General features: G+C 40.4%; 1 protein-coding gene across 1 annotated transcript; it reads left to right on the forward strand.

Annotated features, from left to right (window-relative positions):
- Positions 1-1,945: 1,945 nt before the first annotated feature.
- On the forward strand, positions 1,946-18,228 carry c1qtnf6b (C1q and TNF related 6b). The gene is made up of 3 exons (XM_080880377.1): positions 1,946-2,083; positions 7,261-7,453; positions 15,849-18,228. Exons 2-3 carry the CDS (start codon positions 7,273-7,275, stop codon positions 16,394-16,396), a joined length of 729 nt encoding a protein of 242 aa, XP_080736503.1. The 5' UTR covers positions 1,946-2,083; positions 7,261-7,272; the 3' UTR covers positions 16,397-18,228.
- The last annotated feature ends 1,178 nt before the right edge of the window (positions 18,229-19,406 follow it).

Raw genomic sequence — 19,406 nt, forward strand, 5'->3', positions numbered from 1 at the left:
ACCCTTAACACTCACATTCAATCCTATGGCTAATTTAGAATCACCATTTAACCAAACTCTGTCACCCTTTCCTCCAGGAGAAAGGTAATTTGAGGCCTTGGACAAAAAAGCTGCAGGGTATCTATCTTCCCTTTACCAGAGTCACTGTGCTTCACCCCTGATGGATTTGAAACACCAGTTTATACCTATCTCAAGAGAAGAAAGCTCATCTGAGACCACTGTCATGGCAGTAACTGATAAGGCACACACAAAGATCATATCTGGAAGGTGAACATTATTAACAGTTAAAGTGAGGGAAGACACGGAGGATACAGATGTCCACTGTGGCCCCTGTGATAGACTGGCGACCTGTCCATGCTGTAACCCGCCTCTCGCTCTGTGACATCTGGTCACAGCTTCCAGTTTATAAAAGAGATGGATCGATAGTTTGGCATCCAATGAACTTAGCTCTCAGTTTGTAGAAATCTACACAACACCATCCATGGCCTCAGCATGAGCAAAATGTTCTTTTGAGAAACAGGAATGACCTTGTTTGTACAGGTGAAGAGCTAAATTATTAGCTAATGATAGCAATAGCGATTTGAACTACAGAGACCAGCATTTTGTACCAGGATGTAAATACGTTATTTTCATAGCTAAAGACGTGAGATGGGGACAGAGTCCTGTGTGTGCAGCCGGCCTCAGCTGGCTTTTGGAGGAACTATAGTTTTTGGTAGGTCTGCACTGGCTTCATTTTTCTGCCATTCGGGTTGCTGCTTAGTTAAGAGCTCACTTTCACTGCTATCAGCTCTTTTTCAGTCTTTGCACTGCAATATCAGCTGACTGAAATCTCTGAGAACAGTGGTTTCTCACTGGGCATGGAAGCCACCCATTTGGTGTTTCAGAATGTGTTTACTTTATGATCCCTGAGGAGGAGTTTTGGACTTTTGGACTTCAAATCCAAGTTTACAGTACAGCCTTTAAAACTACCAAGAATACCAATCACAACAAATCACATTTTAATAACACTAATCAACATGAACAATAATTGTACGTGTAACTGATAGGTTGCTCTCACCCAATGACCTCCACACTACACAGTGCTGTTCAGAGCATCAATTGAACAAGCAACTGATGACTTTCAGTCTGTCAAACTTACAGTGTGGAACTTTGTATCTTCTGCCAGAAAGTACAAAGTTCATATTGTGAGAACAGGATGTGAGTTGGGTCACACGAAATTCCCCAGGCTTATTGTAACACACTGTCCATAAAGGGACTGAGGTCTTTGATGAGCTGTCTGACCTATGATTTTCATGGCTGCCTGCCACTTTTAGTAATGTTGTTTTTTAAAGACACCAAGAAAATGTCAATAACATTTTTGTTAAGAACTAGAACAATTTGATATACCAATAAAACAAAATAAACAGAATCTAAATTGGCTAAATTATTTATTTTGTGCACACATGCGCTTGGACCACCAGGACACCCAGATGATAGATACTCCCATGCCTGCTGAATTCATTCTGATATTCTGCAGCACATGTTTTAGAAAAGAAAATGCTGGTTATGCATTTTCACAGTCTTAACAGCAGCTACAGCAGGACTTTATGACGGTGATAGTTTTGAAATGGAACAAATTAAATGAAAGTATGTTGCTGCAGTCCAGAATCTGAGTCATGGGCATCTGCGCTGCCTGGACAGAGGAGAGCGATGACCTATATTAGAGTTTGGGTGGTGACAGCTCCTCGTGCCACTTTGAGCTCCCTGTTATAAAACTCCTGGATGGAAACGCAGCTATCTTGACTCTCTGTTAAGTAAGAATGATGGATCTGGAGTTTAAGGAGAGAGAGATTGTGTGGAGGAGGGGCTGCAGGAAATGAACACACCAGGGAGAAGGGAGTAACACTGACTTTATGTTATTTGATGAAAGAGGAGGATTTGTTGTGCTGTGTGTGTGTGAGGGTAGGTTATATACAGGAGTGGGAGGGAGGAATGTGTGTGTATAGGAGAGAGAGAGAGAGAGAGAGAGGTTTCTTCTCAGTTGTTCCTCCTCTCAGTCTGACACCAGCAGTCTGCTTTTCCTCCTCGTCTGAGACTCCTGCAGGTAAGAAAAGCGACCAGACACTCTGACAAGATGTGGCAGCGACTTTATGACAATCGACCGACTCTGCATCGTAATGCTGTACAAAAAAAAAGGAAAAGAAACGGTGAATGAAGGTAAAGAAAAAAGCAGCCGGCGGTGCGCTTGCAGAGACGTGCAGAGGCTGAAGAAGTTATTCACAAGTCGCCAACTCAGCAGTAGCTTTTTTTTTCTTTTGCAAACTTACCCCGGCAGCTATATCACCGCGCAAGCTCTCACGCGCCGGCCTACTGCCCGACATTGAGTGCGTGTGCGCGCGTATGTGCTTTATCCGGAGTGCAGATGCATGCCAAGTTGATGCTCTGGCGTTGTAGACGTGGCTTCTTAAACCAATTCATTATAACAGCTGCATGAGTGCAGTGTGTGTTGATCAGCTGATTAGTGGTTGTTACTTGTTATGATTCACAGACACACACGCGCACACACACACGCAGGCACGCATTGGGGTGATGTTTGTTGGTAGAGTATGATGTAAGAGATTAATTTTTGTTCCCGTTTGATGATATTAAACCAGCTATAAAATCTGACTAATTGTTATTGCCTTTGTAGTTGCACAGCTTTCAGTAACTTTAAAACGTCTGTTGCACACTTTCTTTTCCTGCCTTAAAGCAAGCTGAACGTGTGGCCTAATCAATTTGACAGCATGTTGCATAATAAAATAAGGCCAAGGGTGTGTCAGCCTGCTGTGTGTTTGCCCGAAATCTTCAAGTGTAACTCATGTTTCTGTTTATCCCCCTTAACATTTCTGCAGTATTTTCAAATTTTGCCAAAATGCAGAAACACACTGAATGGAAGGTTACCACATAGTCTTCAGTAAGGCAGGTCATTAATGTGGTCATTAGTTTTCAAAAACCTAAGCATGTAAATGTAGAACTTATTAAAGACAGGTGGAGATTTGATTCTGAAACTGCAACAAGCAATTTAGTAAGAACTGGCTGCATCCTCTGCCACGGAGATCTGTGACAAATGTTACGGTCATGCCAAGACGTGTTACCAAAAGCCACAAAAGGATAACACATGGTGCTGGAGGAAATGTCACTTCATTTTTTGGAGACCATGATATTAATTATTAAAAATCAATCAATCAGTAAATAAATAAATATTCTTGCCAATCGGGTGAGTAGTGGATGGGATATACCAAGTTAGACCAACGTGGAGGACCTCAAGTGGTACTTTTAGGGGCAAATCCTAAACAATACCTTTAAATGCACTCATGCATCAAATAATGTTGCTACCCATGCTCGACCCTCACCTTTGCCATTTACAATGATTGGCCTGAAGCCACATGATCACATTTCCAACCCATCCTTTGAAGCAGAATTGATATAACCTTGTTGGTGTTCATTTGTGTTGATATTCAGCTATCAGGGTGAAGGATGTGAGATATGCATCCTATACGTATGTGGTTGCATGCAGTCCTACAAAAAGCAACAGTGCTGGCCTGAAGGTGAGGATGGCATACATGGGTCAAAAGCTGATTGGTTTAATAGTGAGCCCCACAGACACTGCCCCCTGGTGATAGTTAATAGCTACAATATGTGGACATGGTCTGAAAAGCTATGCATAGGCGCTACGTAGGACACACGCATGACACCATGATAGTCCCTCTAGTTGGTTCGCTGATATGCATGTAGGCATTTGTACAGTATTTTTATATGGCACAAATATTGCTGAAGTTTTGACCTGTTCAGGCTGTTTTCATGAACACGCTGGAGCCCTGAACTGTTTTAGGACTTGTTAAGACAGAGGTACACACGTTCTCCTCCTGCCTGTGTTGGTCCTTTCTGGTAACTTTGGTTTTCGCTCACAGTGCAAACACATGCTTGTTACAGGTGAAATGCTAATTCTAAATGGATGTATCTGATATCCCCGTGTTGGTGTTGTTCCCATCATAATAATGTTGGTCCAGGATCAACATTGTAATTGTAATTTTTGTAATGTCATAACTTTGAGTTTTATATAAAACTCTCTTTAAGAACAAATGGTCAACATTTTAAGCATTTTCTTCATTCATTTATACAACGAACAAATATTTTATTTAGTTTGCTTTGTTGTTGGCCAAATGTAGGTTTGCTAGCGATAGTTTTTAAGTACGTTAGCTAACTTCTTGGCTGCTGCCAGTTGATCCTTGACCAGTGCTAGTGTCATAATATGAGCAACACCAACACAGAGATATCAGCTCATGCTTCTGAATGAGCCATAGGTGTGAGTGAGTGTCCTTGTCTCTGTGTTCAGTCCTACATTAGTGAGAACACATATGTTTCCTTCTGCACGCCACATGAGAGAAAGGACATCAGAATGACACGATTCTTCTCAATATCTAAGGTTGAGGTGCAAAAGCTGCTTCAGAAAACCCAAGAAGATACATCTTTTCTTCATCTCGGTGCACAGCGGCTGGGCACTGCCTCCACTGACCAAAACCTATAATTTCAACAAGTGTTTCCTATCTTGGGACTGTAGAAATATTACTTCCTGTCACTAAGGGTTGGCTTTTTATAAGCTGACAGGTTGCCAGTCAGTCAAGCAGAGTGCCTGCTGAGCGCTTCCCTGTCCTGTGCACTGCGTTCCTGTGACACTGTAAAAATAAGCCACCCATTCAGGGACACTCTGGTAACTGGAGAGCAAATATACAGTAGCATGTGGGATTCTTTGAAGTCTGCAAAATATATATTTTTTGTGTGTCAACTGCAGTGAATCCACAGTTGACAGCTTTCCAAGAAAAAAATCCAAATAATCACTTGGATTTTCCACACCAGCTCAACGTTCCAACGTAAGCACTTTCAAACTTTCAAGCTGCACCACTCATCCTCTTCTTATGGTTACTGCTTTGTGACAGAAATACAGCTTTAGTCTGGATTGTCTTTAAAAGGAACCGAAGGCCATTTCTTGTTGCATTTGCCGCAGAATATTGCCAAAATGACAGAAATACAAATTCATATGATAAATCTGAGCCTAATTTTTCAGACATGTTGGAGAACAGAGCAGAGATGCGTTGCGTGACATCTGACAGGCTGTAATAGCGAGGCAGATAATAACTGTTATATTTTACTATCAGTAGTCAGATAAAAACGTTGGGGCAGCGCTCCAGTTATTTCATTTTTCTCACAGTCATGCGCCATCTGTCATCTCAAATCCTTTTAACATTCATCCATCACTGTAAAAACCTCAGGAAATCTCTCATCTGTCTCTTCCCTGTTTATTTCATTTCCTCAGTTTTCTCCTTTCTCACACAAACATTTCCTCTCGTTCTGTTATGCTTTTCCTTTTCAGAGGCGTTGCGTTTGAGGATGAAAATGAAATAGATAAGAGCGAATGAGAGGAAAAGGTGAAAAATGCAGACCAGACAAGCACATGCAGTTTTGTTTTTATGGCCTAAGAATACAACTCTCATGGGCTTCATTTCCTGCAGCAGCAGGCCTCTAATTCTATCAAATAAAGTTTTTTATTAAGACTTTTTTCAGAGACTTAGATGCTTCTCTGAGAAAACAGAAAATTACAACACATGTAAATGGAAAAATATTAGATCAATATTCAGATTTTTATTGATTAATTGTTGATGGACTATTTTCAGTTGCTGGTCATGTTAGGGAAAACGAGCACTCAAAGCACTTTATACAACATGTGTCATTCAGAAGCAAATCAGGGTTCAGTATCAAGGATACTTTGGCATGCAGACTGGAACAGCCAGGGATCAATCAACCAACCTTTAAGTATGTAGATGGCCTGCTCTAATTCCTGAGCCACAGGCGCCAATATGTAGTTAACAACAAACTGGGCAATTGTTTCCAGTTCAATTAAATTTTTTATAGTGCCAAATCACAACAACAGCTGCCTCGAGCAAAGCAAAGATAATACAATAATAAAGACAAAAGCCAGATGACCCCCTATGAGCTAGCACTTGGTGATGGTGGGAAGGAAAATCTCCCTTTTAACAGGAAGAAACCTTGAGCAGAACCAGGCTGAGGGCAGCAGAAAACAAAATGTGCTGAGATCCATCATGAGGGGTGCTCACTGTCCACCAGTCAGTTGGTCAGTGTTACATCCCCTGCTCCTTAGGGCTCACTGTAGAACCCAATGTAGACTAATCTTGAGATTTTTATTTAATATAACATCAAAGTTTGTGTCTCTAGTTGTGTAAGGAAGCTCAAAGGAAAAGATTGTAGCATTCCCCTTTTAACCAGATGGATTTTATGGTCTTGTGTTTCTCAGTGGTTACAGTTTCGGGGTGGGAGGGTCTGGCTGACTCTGGGTTGTGCATCTTGGAAACATATGTACTCACGTTACCATAAAGCACTCTGGGTAAAGCATCAATCAAGTGTCATATTGTCTGTGCTATGGTTACTGTTACACAGGCACATAATGATGGACACATTTGGGTCTTTTTCTTCATAACCTTCAATTATGTAGTCAAGTTTCATTTGTAGTGAACAGCTTTGAAAAGATTCTCAACCAAAATATTAATTTTGTTTTATATTGTGATCAAAGTTCCAGCCTCAGAAAACTTTCTCACTCTTGTTTTTAGTCTATAGAAAGGCTTATATTTCACTTCTTGATCCTCTGGATACTATACGATAATCCTAAAATAACATAATCTGGTCTGTCAAGTTGACCTTAAGTTCTTACATTTCAAAATGCCAAACATACTTTTAAGAAGTAGTACGGTTTTTTCAAGCCTTTGTTTTTGAATACTTCTTGCTACAACTCTAAAACCACAATGTCATGGTAAAATTGCATTGTAGTATATTACATCTTGTATAGATCACTAAATGTAGGTGCACAATGGCTAATAAGGGCTGCAAGAGAAACCTGAGAAATACTGTCAATATCATTGTCTCCTGAGAAGATGCAGTTACAGTCCAGATTTATAGACCAGATTTCCACAGGAATGTGAAAAATACGGCACACCAACAAACAACATAACTAACCAAAAAATGTTGGTTTGGGGGCTGATCGTTTTTCACTTTCAAATTCCTCTTTATCAGAGAGTAAAAACACCATTATTATTATATGAGCCATAAAGTTGCATGCATCTGTAAACATCTGCCATCACTGTGGCCTCATATGGACATACAGTTTAACATTGTCCTGGAGCATTACCATTATTTTGATTGCTTATTTCTTTTCTTTCCTTCCATCCTCAGGTTGAGACAGCCATGTTGTCGGGGTGTTTTGGGCTGCTGTTGCTCCTTCCCTTGGTTTGCTGTGTCCCCTCCCCCTCCAGGTCTCCTTCCAGACTCTGCAGACGATGCTGCGACCAGCAAGATTCTCCCGCAGCCACGGCTCAGTATCAAATGCCTGAAGTCCGAACTGTCATTAACATGACCATCCTCAAAGGTACCAGGGACTTGAAAAGCATCTGTTAAGCTCTGAAACACTGCTGATTACAGACTGCGTTCAGTTGATAATTGCAGCTTCACTTTGATGGTCAATCATGCAAATGATACCATGACTGGAGAATCGTTGCTTGTTAATTTACTAAAAAAAATCATTCACTCTTTAAAGTGTGCACTACGAGGGCTCTATTTTAAGCTGCATTTACAAAGTCTGCGCTTTTCCTTTTCCAGGTGTGTGTGTGTGTGTGTGTGTGTGTGTGTGTGCGTGTGTGTGTGTGTGTGTGTGTGTGTGTGTGTGTGTGTGTGTGTGTGTGTGTGTGTGTGTGTGTGTGTGTGTGTACTCCTTAATCAGGAGAGTAATCACATATCTATAATAATGGAATAGAGCTACTAAGTGTAGCCATGCAGTGATGGCTAAGTGGAACTGAAAGTAAAATGAGAGATTGTCAGTGAAAAGGAAATTAGATACTCGCACAACAGAAGGAATCTGGAACCACTTCAAAAATCAGCCGCTTTTTAACATTTTGTAAAGCAGCAGGCAGCCAAATACTAGTGACAATGGTGGCTTTTCACAGTATCTGTGGTAGGAAATGTATATCAGCATCAAAATATGAATGTATGCAAGGATTTCATTAAGGTGGAATGACATTTTGTTATAATAAATGCATCAGTCAACAAGCCAAAGCTCAAAGGCCAAACGAGGGAAGTTTGCAGTTTGTTAAAAAGCACGTCACAATAATATATACAGCTATAAACTGTATAGTAAAGTCTCCTGTCTTCTGCCACATAGAGGCCTCTCTGATAGATAGTCAGGAATCCAGGCAACATACTGGCCATCACAGACTTCTTGGATATTCTGTTCGGTAACTGGGCAAATAATATTACTTTTAATACAGTTGCAAATATTTAATAAAAGCACCAACACCACAAACATCAAAGAGGTCCAGTTCACTGATTTAAACAGACCGAGGGGTATTGTTGCCAACGTGCCAGCTGGATGGGTGGGTAGCATGAACACCCAACTTCGTATCTACTGAGGACCAGCACTGGTGGCTGCTAGTATTTTTTATGTATCTTCCTCTAAACATGTTTGTTTCTGCAGTAAAGACATTTTAACTTGGAGTCTACATAAACAGACTGTTCCCTGTCTGTTACCTCTGACTTACATGGTACTGTGTTACTGGAGGTTACTAAGAGTCTTCATGGGGTTCAGAGTTTGAACCAATGGCAGGTTGACCATACATCCAATTCTGGACTGCATCTAACCTGAACCTGATATTCGTGCAATGAGTTTTAAGAGAATGGGCAACTTCATTTGAAACGGGCTGCAGGATACTCAGACTTGGTCTAAACTAAACTCAAAGATAATTACACTACAAAATGACCCATTTAGAGAGAGAAAAACAATGCTTGCCACAGTATAATTCACCAGGCTCTAGACTGCATTGCCAAATAAGCAGGCAGTTACTTTGGTGTCCCAGATTTTCAGTGGTCCAAAAAGTCCTAGGTTGTCTTGTTGCACTAGCTTCTACTAATACTTACCAATTACAGGGCAATATTAAAATAAATGTGAGAAACCTTAAAGCTTACCTGATCATAAAGCTCTTTGTCACAACCCACTTTCAACATCACAAATATTTCCGAGCAAATTGTTCCTACATTGTGTATTTTCTTTAAAAAACCAAAACCGTGGTTACTTCAATAACCACAAATTAACACCAGTAAACGTGGGCTCGGTTACACAGCTATAGACACACATCAAGCAGAACGTGGGGGAAAAGGACCAACAAAACATGTCCTACTAACCTCAGGCCCACTTTAAATTAAAAAGAAGCAGATTAAATAAAACTTGGAAGTGGTCCAGTTTGACTCCTTAATCTGCCGTCCTATAAACACTGTGGATCCTGTGCTTACTACACCTGATTACACAGTCAAATCCATGACAGCTTGTTTGAGTTACTGTTACTGCAGGCAGTGAGGAAGGCCAACAGTGAAGACTTTGAGTGTCAGTGTTTGTGCATCTGTGTGGCTTTATCTGTGCGTGCACATACTAGTACATATATATATATATATACAATGAAGGTAAGAGAAAGAGGGGGAAGTGTTGTGAGAGAATCAGTGGGGTTAAAAAGTGGGAATCAGTGGGATTTCCCAATGCAAGAGATCGAGTTGGAGAGGGATTTGCAAGAACATGTGTGTTTAATATGATAAGTCAGTCAGCCAACTCAGCCAGAGCGATCCAGATGATGTGTCATCACTCTGTTGTTTTATCTGTTGGTTCTTTGATTACCGGACGTGCCAAGTCTGTTCTGACCCACGATCAGCCCGTAAACCAGTCCAACCATTGAACCACAAAAATGTCTCTGCTGGTCTATCATTAAGCTTCTCACATGCAAACACAGTTCAAGTGTTTTTGTGCCATGTCACAACTTTCCTCATCGAAGTCCAACTGTAATTTCATGGACTCAGTGGGAAGTCAAAATGTGAAGCAACTTTGCGTTGCACAGCAAGCAAACTGAACTAAGTGCATGATCAAAAATGCAGCAGTATGTGCTGTTGGTTTTACTCAAACAGTGTAAGCATAGTCAGTAAGTCAATCTCAGTTTGCCAAATTTCTCAAAAGAAACACGAACCTTCAGTCACGGGCAAATCAGAATTTACACCCACACATTTTCCTTTAGTAGCATTACATTGAAAAGTTAATTTGGTGTCTTGATCCATCCTCAAAATCCCAGAAACCTGATTCTGTTCATCTGGACATTGTGTTTTTATTGGCAGAAACAAGGAGGGGGCCTAATGGTGCATTTTGAAACATCTTACAACTGCAGCATTTAACCAGCTCTCTGTGAATGGTACTCATGGCCATTCATCAAAGGTCATGACAATTTGTATATTAATGATCATAATACTGAACTCACGGCCTATAATGTACTTTTTATAAGGTTGGGGAAACCTGCAGTCAACTGACACTGAAGAAATCACCTGGATGACTGACTGAAAATGCAACATTCAGGTGATTTCTTCAGTGTCAGTTGACTGCACTCTGGGAAAAAGTTCTGTTGTTCACCTTTAGGGCTGTGCATGGTGAATCGCCCACCTATATTAGCAAACGTTTGTATCCATATGTCACCAGCAGGACTCACAGGTCTTCTGATCAGGGCTTGTCACTCATCCTAACATATTAGCCATCATAATAATTACTTTGTGCCTCTGACGGCTTCTTCAAGGTCAAATAAGACCAAACTTTCATAAAATGTCTTTTATCTCTAAAACTATGCTTAAAAATCTGTTGCCTTAGTTTGTATTTGCAACATTTAGGTATTGTTTAAATACACGTTATAGTTTCCATCCAATTATCAGGTCACATTTGACCTCTGACCTTTCATGTCTGCCTTTCTGTCAAGTTGATTCCAAAATGCATGACTTTGGAGTTAAGTCTTGGTGTCGTGCAATGTTGCTTAATTTTAGTAATAGGATCTTATGTTTGTTTCTATGAAACCCTGCAGTTTAACGTTTGCTGCTTTCAGTGTCAGTGTACTTTCAGTTCCCAAATTAACATGTTTATCTAAAATTTATCTTTTAAGTTGCTCAACTTGTGGGTCTTGATCCACTTTCGGACTCTAGATTCATCCCAAGTAAATCAAAAGCAAATAAAAAGAAGTGTTGCTTGATGTACTTGATACATGGAACAGCAGTGTCCACATTCCAGCTGCATAGTTGTAAAGAAAAGCAACAATACCATTGGCTAATTGGTGCTTTTTTAAGTGCATGTGACTCTCTTTGATAACAAGTTTATTGTTGCAGTCATTCCTGAATCTGTGCAGCAATTCTCATCTCTTTAACTTTCCACTTGTAACTGCTGTTACAATCTCCGCCCATACCGCCATGTATACTACTTTTGAGGCCTCGGGCCTGGGAAAGGAGCAACGTCTGTGATCTTTTTCCAGACATTCAGTGACTCATAACCATCTGATCGTAATATCCTAAACCTACAGTGTCATAGACCTATATTTGCCTACAAGAAGAGCAACAGCAAGTCTTAGTGATATTTAAAATACTATTCTATGTTGTATATAGTGTATGTATTAAAATGAGCACATGAAAGTTAGTAATTAAATTAAAACCCATGACGTAAACGTGTATATTTCACACTTAGAACCATTTCCTTGTTTGCCATTATATTTTTTTATATTTTTATTTTTTGTTAAAAATAGGTTAAAAAACATGTAAAGGTTTCCAAACCAAAGAAACAATGGGTTTTTTCTCATCTAAGTATTTTGCAACATGTAACAGTAACTGTGTATTATTGCCGGATAAGTCACTCACTGTAGGTCATTGTGACCAGATGTGCTGCTAAGCTACTGTTTGTGGAAACTGCTGTAACTCTGCTCGGGACTTTTTTGCTTGGACGCTGGTCACAGCTGGAGACGTCACTGTGGCTCTGTGGAGAGGATGAGCAGTGCTTACCTCTACAGGAAGTGTTGGTCATGGTTAAAGAGGGAAGCACTGTGGCTTCTTCCTGTGGGGTTTAGCGATCCCAGAGGTGTTTAACTCATAACTGAAGTTTTAGTTGCCTAAAATAATGCAGAGCAAGCTCAGCAAGACTTCGCAAGAAAGTCATATTTACAGGTTTCTTTTTATCACCCTATAACCTCAGAGCCTCTCAAAACTGACGAAACTATCATACACCAGTTTTTTTTCTAAAAGCTATAGTGTAATCTCTTTGTACAGGCACTACAGTATTTAGGAGAAAACCCAACCAATAATATGATCCCCAGTATCTTCCAAACAGTTAACACTACTAGCCTGAACTCTTGATCATGAACTCTTGGCATGTGGTCCTAAACTTTTGATAAACAGCCTGTTTCCGTTTAAACGTTGTTTCTAATAAATTGCATGCTCAAAATATGTTTTGTCTCACTCCCATTTCTTCTTGTTGCATGTTGAAGCTCTGCTTGGAACCTTGTCAAGATCCAACAATGCAAAATATGATTTTCTGCCATTTTTTAAGTGGTCTTAAATTTTTGATTGGGACAGTACAAGGCAGGATGGAGCCATAGTTTCATGTTGTTTACGCCAAGTTCTGACCATCTGAAAGTTGCATCAGAAATTGAGATTGAGGTTCATCAGACCAGGCAACATTTTTTCAATCTTCTATTGACCGATTTTGGTGAGCCTGTGTCAAAAACTGTAGTCCTTTGCTGCTGTAGCCATTCTGCTGCAAGGGAGAAGCATCTCTGCATTCCTTGGTTGTGATTAATGTTTTTTTGAGTTACTGTTGCCTTCTTATCAGCTCAAAGCTGTGTGGCCATTTCCCGCTGACCTCTGACATTAACAAGTCAGTTTCACCCAGAGAACTGCTGTTCACTGGATATTTTCTCTGTTTTGGACCATTCTCTGTAAACCCTACAGATGGTTGTTTTGGAAAATCCCAGAAGATCATCAGTTTCTGCAATAATCAGCCCATCTAGAACTAATGCCAGTTTTAGAGTCACATAAATCATCTTTCTTCTCCATTCTGATTCTCAGTTTTAAACTCAGCAGGTTGTCTCGACCACGTCTACATTCCTAAATGCACTAGGCTTCCTCCATGTGACAGGCTGATTAGATATTTGCATTAACGAGCAGTTGAATAGGTGTAATGAAGCGGCCAGTCAGTATGTATGGCAGAAAATAGGGAGCACAAGTGCTTGCCTTTAGGCTTGTCAAGCCATCTTCGAATTGTTGCACGTAGATCCTTGATGATAGATAGATTTGAGCCAACTCTGCTGTCAGCTGAAAGTGAAAATGGTCACCCACTTTTCATCCCATAATTTCAGTAAGCTGCACTGCTCCTAAATTAGCTTCTGTTTATGTATGCCTGAGCCTTTTCTTGGCTCACATCTTTTTACAGCTGTTCCACAGCGATATGGTGATGGCATGTAGGAAGGCTTACCGAATAAGCAGTGTCACTTGACATGCAAATGTACAATCAGCTCAAAAGTATTCTCTTGTGTTTCGGGAATAATAGCACCACTCAAAATGTTCGCTTAAATAGAGACATTTCAGTCAGTAGTCACAAAATCGCATTAATCATTTTTAGAGCTTGTTGTCACATCGCATTTAAATTTAAAATCAAGAGGACGTTTTGGTGGCGTGTGGTGGCAGCTTAGCAGAATCCAGGGAAGACAGATATAAACAAGAAAAGAGCAAATAAAAACTAGGAAAACATATCCAAGTAATTTTTTTAAAAACATATTTTAAGCTGAACATGCACCAATCAGGTAAAGTGATGAAGTGAATAAAACTGATTATCTTTTCACCTGCTAGTGGCTGGGATATATTAGGGAGCAAGAAAACATTGTGTTCTCACAGTTCATGTGCTTGATAGAAGGGCCATACTGCGATGACTTGGTCAGAGCATCTTCAAAATTGCAGCTCTTGTGTGGTGTTCCTGGTCTGCAGTGGTCAGTCTATCAATCTATCAAAAGTGTTCTAGTAGTGAACCAGCGACACGGTCGTGGGCAGCCAAGGCTCACTGATGCACGTGGGGAGCGAAGGCTGGTCCTTTTGATCCAATCCAACCGATGAGCTACTGTAGCTTAAAAATGTAATGCTGTTTTTGATAGAAAGATGTCAGTGCATCGCAGGCTGTTATGTAGAAGACTGTACAGCCACCAATCAGGGTGACCATGCTGACTCCTGGAAACAATGGGTATGTGAGCAACAGAACTGGATACCAGAGCAATGGAAGAAGATGACCTGGTCTCATGAATCACGTTTTCTTTTAAATCAAGCAGATGGCAGTGTGAGAGTGATGCACTATGGGAAGAAGACAAGCTGGCAGAGGCAGTGTGATGGGCAATGTTCTGCTGAGAAACCTTGTACCACCTACCTAAGCACTGCTACAGACCATGTACACCCTTTCATGGAAATGGTGTTCCCTGATGACTGGAGGCTCATCCAGCAGGATAATGCTCCCTGCCACAAAGCAAAAGTTCTTCATGAATGGTTTGAGGAGCACAACAACGAGTTTGGGGTGTTGGCTTGAACTCCAAATTCCCCAGATCTCAATTTAATTGAGCGACTGTGTGATGTGCTGGACAAACAAGGCCAATCCACGGAGGTCGCACCTAGCAACTTCCAGGACATAAAGTGTCTGCTGCTAACATTTTGGCGCCAGATACCACAGCACACCTTCAGGAGTCTAGTGGAGTCCGTGCCTTGATGGGTCAGGGAAGATTTAGCAGCAAAAGGGGGGCCAACACAATATTAGACAGGTGGTGTTGTTATGTTATGACTGATTGGTGCATTTAATTCATACACCAATCAGTTTGTATGGCCAAAAGGGAGGCAATTTGAAGGAAGCAAGGCTAGATGACCATTTTGATACCTTTGGATTGCACCAACCCCTACTTGTTCTTTTAAGGGAGATTTTATGAAACAGTGCGTCATCACGAAAGCTCCAAGTCAGTTTTAGAAGAATGATGCTCATTCCTCCAGTAGAGCTCATGTGCTGTCTCAGGGTGTCAGCAGTAGTAGTTCACCTTCAGATGCCTAGAACAGCAGCAGAAAAAGGAGAAATAAATGTGTTTAACTGAAATGATTACGGTTCCTTCTGGTCTTTGGCTGTGATTACTTCAAATTTAATGAGGCAGTAGATTCTGGAAACAAACTGCTTTTTACAGACATGCTGTCCTCACAAGGTCTACCCGAACATTTCGTCTTAAAGTCCACGAGGAGGTCAAGTTTAAAATAAGCACTACTTTGAATGAAAGAGTTCCTTTAGATTTATAAGCAGGATTTGAAATGTCAGATATAAAAGGTTTACTGGAATTTGTTGCTGCTTCTAGATTTGTAGCCACTATGAAAAAGTTCAGGCAGGTACTGTGCGCACAATAAAACGGAGACCTGAAAATGGAAGAGTTGAGAGAAAATCTTTGAATCCAACTAAATGCTGCACTTTGCTAAATGACAAGATCACTTTGAGTTCTTGGAAGAAAGAAACATCTGGTGCAGCCAGCTGGGAATAAATTAATGTGGTCTTGACATGCCTTTGCTATTAATGGGTACAGTGAGCAGTAGCATATCTCACTTTGCAAAAGCTAACCTCTTCTTTATTAAAATGTCTGTTAAGAGCTTTACTTTTAACCCTGTTAAGCCAAGTGTATCACATTTGATACATGTGTTGAGCCTGTGAGTTTTTGAGACTTCTACTCATATAAAATCATTTATGAAATTTAAAAATGAAAGATTTCATCAGAAGGTTTACTAAACACTATATTTTCAAGAATATAGAATTTTCTGGCAATTATTTCATGGTTCAGGCTTTAAAGGGTTAAAATATTCAAACATGCAAGTCACGCGTGTGGGTTTTCTGTCTTCCTCCCTGTTCATGTTTCATTTTGTCCCTTTAGGTGATAAAGGAGACAAAGGAGACAAAGGTACACCCGGAAAACCAGGTCTGGAGGGCGCTCCTGGCTACCGAGGCCCCATGGGCCCTAAAGGCAGCAAAGGCCAAGCAGGTGCACCCGGAGACGCCTGCAAGATCCCTCACTCTTCTTTCTCTGTGGGACGCCGCAAATCCCTGCACAGCCTGGACTACTACCAGGCGCTGGTGTTTGACACTGTGTTTGTCAACCTCTACGAGCACTTTAACATGTTCAAAGGCAAGTTCTACTGCTACGTGCCCGGGATCTACTTCTTCAACGTCAATATCCACACGTGGAACTTTAAGGAGACATACCTCCACCTGATGCACAACGACAAGGAGCAGGTGATCCTGTACGCTCAGCCCAGCGAGCGGTCCATCATGCAGAGTCAGAGCGTCATGCTGGATCTGGCTCTGAATGACGAGGTCTGGGTGCGGCTCTACAAAAGGGAGCGGGACAACGCCATTTACAGCGACGACGTGGATGTTTACATCACCTTCAACGGATACCTGGTGGCTCCCAGCATCCAGTGAGGAGAAGGCAGGATGGAGAGGCTGTGTGGGTCCAATTACTAAGTCTTTTTCCCAGGGATATTACTTTGTGCCAAGAAACAGGTACTTATTAGCGCACAAAACAATTTAGGTGCTTAAATATTCCTTTCAACCCAGAGAGGAAAATGCTGTTTTGTTAAATAAAGACTGCCCAAAATGCTTAAATCTAAACCTTAAAAAGAAAAAGGAAATAGGAGGCACAACTGGTACAGCATAGGGGAAAAAAGTTTAAATAATTACTTTGTACTAGAAATACTTTATCGTACAAAGATCTTACTTTTTGTGCCATTTCCCATGATCACCTGCTTTCAGGTACTTTTTAATCAGACGTCACACCAATTTTTCAGGAGTTTAAAATCTGTGCAATCAGTTTTATGTGACATTTATGGTGCGATGCCTCTTAGCAACATAGAATCTGTCAGAGTGAAATGTATTGTGGCAGTCGGCTATTCATTAAACAAATGTCCTCTTTCACAGAAGCAATTTAAAATGTCAGTTCATCCAAATTACAAAAATGTCCCACAGCCGCCACCATTCCACCATCTGTATGGAGCCATGCAGAAATGGAAATGCTGAATCTAAAAGATCCACTGTCCTAATATAAAATGATTGCATACACATTATGCAACTCCACGAAACACCAGCTAACAGACAACAGGGTCGATTTTAAGCATTGCATATCCTCAGGTGCTTTACAGGAAATTATTACATTATGGAGGGACTTAAACACATTTGACTTCCAGGCTTTACACATTATACTGTAATTTACTCAAAGTATAATTTACTCACTGCAAGTAACCGAATACTTAAAATTACTTTACAGGCTTCTTGCAAAAGCCTGACTTGTTACCCTCTTATGTACCTGCCGGTAAATATAATTACATTGTAATTTCATATAAAATACATTGAATTACACCCTTAGTTGTGAGTTTTATTACAAAAATGCTACCAAATATTTGCAGAATTTTTGTGGAACAAATTCTACAGGGATGCACCCAAACACAAGACATCAGGTAAAAGTCCAAACATCCCAATCTTTAATGCAAAACACTGTCAGAGATCACACTGTCAGAATCAGACAGCACAGCAAACGATCCAAATGAGGTGCAGGGAAAAGGCAAAGATCATGGAGCAGTTCAGAGGTCATGCATGAGAATGCAAAATACGAACATCGGGGACAAGGCACAGGGAAGATGAGCAATAATAAAACAAATACAAAAGAAATCAGAGTGGGTCGTTCAATCTCAAAAGAAGAAGAAAAATAATACAGATAAATATTTGCATACATCATAATTTGTTTGTCAAAACAAAACAAGCAGTTGTAATTATATTTACCTACAAATACTTAACGGCAGTGAGATCGTTGAGGTCGAGTCATTCTCATTCTCACTCCTTCACATTTCTTCTTTGCTAGTGAGCTCCAGCCCGTTTTTTTTTTTCAAGTGGATCACAATGGCTGTGAGCATCTGCTCTCATACATAACGAAAATCATAATCCAACTCGAGTGCTTATATTTGCAGTGACGTGGCAGGAAAATATTGCACAACTGGATTTACATTATTGTCTTTTTGTAATTTTGGTGAGCTGACCACTTTCCCAGCATATGAAAATACATACGGTGCTTTTATCAAATTCAGGAATGTATTTGACAGTTATTGTTTATTGTTTTAGGGACTTGAGGCTGCAGAGCAGTTTATGTAAATGTCTGTAAATGAGCTTTCTATAATAGCTTTAATATGTTTTACCACTTAAGCTGTTGGGTCTGGACTGTGTATGTCTACGTGTGTTTGTTTATATAACATATAAAAACAGTATTCCCTTCACAAACCAAGTCTCTCCTCATTTGTATTAGTGAGCAACAAAAGGGCTTGTAGTTTTATATCAAATGAAGAGCTCTATACTGTGTCAAGATTCAAAAGAGCTTTTTTGTGTGTTAACAATTCTGGAAGATTTTCCTCACCTGTCTAATTCTCTTCATGTTGCACCCTCCAGATTAGTGCTTGGCCACTCAACCTTATGAGGGGAATGACACTTGTGATCAAGTCTGAAAACTGGCCAGATTTCTAAAATAAACAAACAAACTAGCAAACAAAAACCCATCTCAAACTCTGAGAGACAGCGGATGAGTCCACAGCATGCCAGCTCCATCTGTTTGGCCATATATCTCCCATTAGCTGTAATGCCGTCCTCAGGGAGGCTCGGGGAGGAAAGGCAGACTGCAGCACTGTAAATACTTTAAGCCTTCGATGGAGATCTGAAAACTGTGATGGGAAACAAAGCAGGACAGCTTTCCTGGATCATCAGCCCAGACTAGTGGAGGCTGTTCCAACATGCACAGCAGGCAAGCTGTTAGTTCAAATGAGTACTTTAGGGGTTTAATTTGGTTTGGTTTAGCTTTTCCTACTATGTTTTGCCATTACAGACAGAATATTTACGTGCAAATAAATGGGTCAAAATATATATTTGAGTAAAAGATACTCTTTACATCAAAGGCAATTAAATGCACCATTAGAGAGAGAAATAAATCAGCAGTGAACCAGTGGCAAAACCAGCAAAACTATTGGCAATAAGAAGTCTAATGGGAAAAGCTTTACACATAGTGTGTAAACTGGCTCACTATGTTGCCCATTAACAACAACAGCACTTAAAATAAATACTCTCACAGTCGGTTAAAGCGATAAGCTCAATTAACTTCAAGTTTACAGGATTCATGAAAACAACCGTCCGGTTCAGGCTGTTTCAACTAATCCCATTAAACTTAAACAATGAACAAGGAACTGAGACACATTTTCCTTCCAATTATCCCCGATGAGTGAAAAACACCAGCTATCACTCCAGTAATGAAATTCTCATTTTGCGTCTGGCAGCATTCTTCAGGTAGAAAGGTGGGCTACAGATTCATTTAGATGATCTATAATAATCATCGCACACAGTACAAACTCCACTTTACCCCCTGCTCTTTGAAGCACCTGAAGACTATTACAAACTAACC

Source organism: Rhamphochromis sp. 'chilingali' (genome assembly GCF_963969265.1).
Source record: "Rhamphochromis sp. 'chilingali' genome assembly, chromosome: 4".
Lineage (NCBI taxonomy): Eukaryota > Metazoa > Chordata > Actinopteri > Cichliformes > Cichlidae > Rhamphochromis > Rhamphochromis sp. 'chilingali'.